This window comes from Egretta garzetta, unplaced genomic scaffold (genome assembly GCF_000687185.1).
Source record: "Egretta garzetta isolate BGI_Z169 unplaced genomic scaffold, ASM68718v1 scaffold1713, whole genome shotgun sequence".
Taxonomy (NCBI): Eukaryota; Metazoa; Chordata; class Aves; order Pelecaniformes; family Ardeidae; genus Egretta; species Egretta garzetta.
In genome coordinates, this window is record NW_009259148.1 from 4,865 (window position 1) to 5,911 (window position 1,047).

General features: G+C 66.3%; 1 protein-coding gene across 1 annotated transcript in view; it reads right to left on the reverse strand.

The window, feature by feature from the left end:
- LOC104123317 (histone-lysine N-methyltransferase 2D) overlaps positions 1 to 1,047 on the reverse strand; it is a gene marked incomplete at both ends in the record, with an annotated part of 8,046 nt that overhangs the window by 4,820 nt on the left and 2,179 nt on the right. The window contains 2 exons of the mRNA XM_035891162.1: positions 52 to 199; positions 358 to 1,044. Of these exons, the coding sequence (XP_035747055.1) occupies positions 52 to 199; positions 358 to 1,044 (835 nt within the window). The remainder of the gene's footprint in view (positions 1 to 51; positions 200 to 357; positions 1,045 to 1,047) is intronic.

Consider the following 1,047-nt stretch of genomic DNA (forward strand, 5'->3'; position numbering starts at 1 on the left):
TCCCAGCAGGGCTGACCCCGGTGCAGAGAGGAGCCCCCCACCCCCCCGCACCCAGGACCTACCGACTCGGCGATGCGCAACACCGCGTGCACCGTGAGGCCGAAGAGCTCCTCACCCTTCAGGTACTCGGGGAAGAGTCGCAGCATGTCGGCTTCCTTCCTCATCATTGCCACCGGCTCAATGATCCGGTTCCAGACAGCTGCCGAGAGAAAGAGGGAGTTGGAGCCGGGGACCTGCCTGCTGGCCGGCATGGACCCCCAGCGTGAGCCACCCCGGGACCTCCCATCACACCATCCTCCCCCTCAGCGGGATGGGGCGGGGAGGAAGGCAGCGGGCCAGCGCCTGCAGCTCCCTTACCCTGCGGCGAGGAGTCGGAGAAGACCAAATCCTCCAGGCCCTGCTCGATGACTTGCACGACGAACTCGGGGCGGCCGTTGTTCTCGCAGATGGTGCAGCGGTAGCAGCAGCGGCGGTTGTTGGTCCGCAGGCTCCAGTAGATGCGCGTGGCCTCGTAGCCCACGGGGTAGAGGGCCGTGACGCTGTGGAAGTCGGCCATCTGGTGTGGCAGGAGCTGCCCGATGGCGTGGAAGACCAGCCCGCCCACGCGGAACATGTGGAGCCGCTCGCCGCGCTGGATGATGCTGGCGATCTGCTTCACCTCGTCCCGTTCGATGTAGACACGTCGGAAGACGGTGAAGCTGCTCAGCTCCTGCTCGCAGGGGCCCTTCAGCTTGTGCAAGGGGCACAGCATGGTCTTGTCCTTGAAGAACATGCACTTGGCGCGGATGGCGCAGGCGAAGTGGTAGACGCTGGGGCAGCGGATGCGGTTGCAGCTGTTGGTGGCGCCGGTTTTCTGGCACAGGGAGCACTGGGAGAGCAGCCCGCGGTGCAGGGCCACCTCCACGTTGATCAGGGCCCCTCCCTGCGTCTCGTAGACCACCGTGGACCACAGGGCGCAGTTCAGGTGGACCCAGAGGTCAAGGTCAAGGTTGAGCAGGCGGGCCGGCCCGTCCGTGGCCCCATCACCCTCCTCGTGGCAGAAGCAGC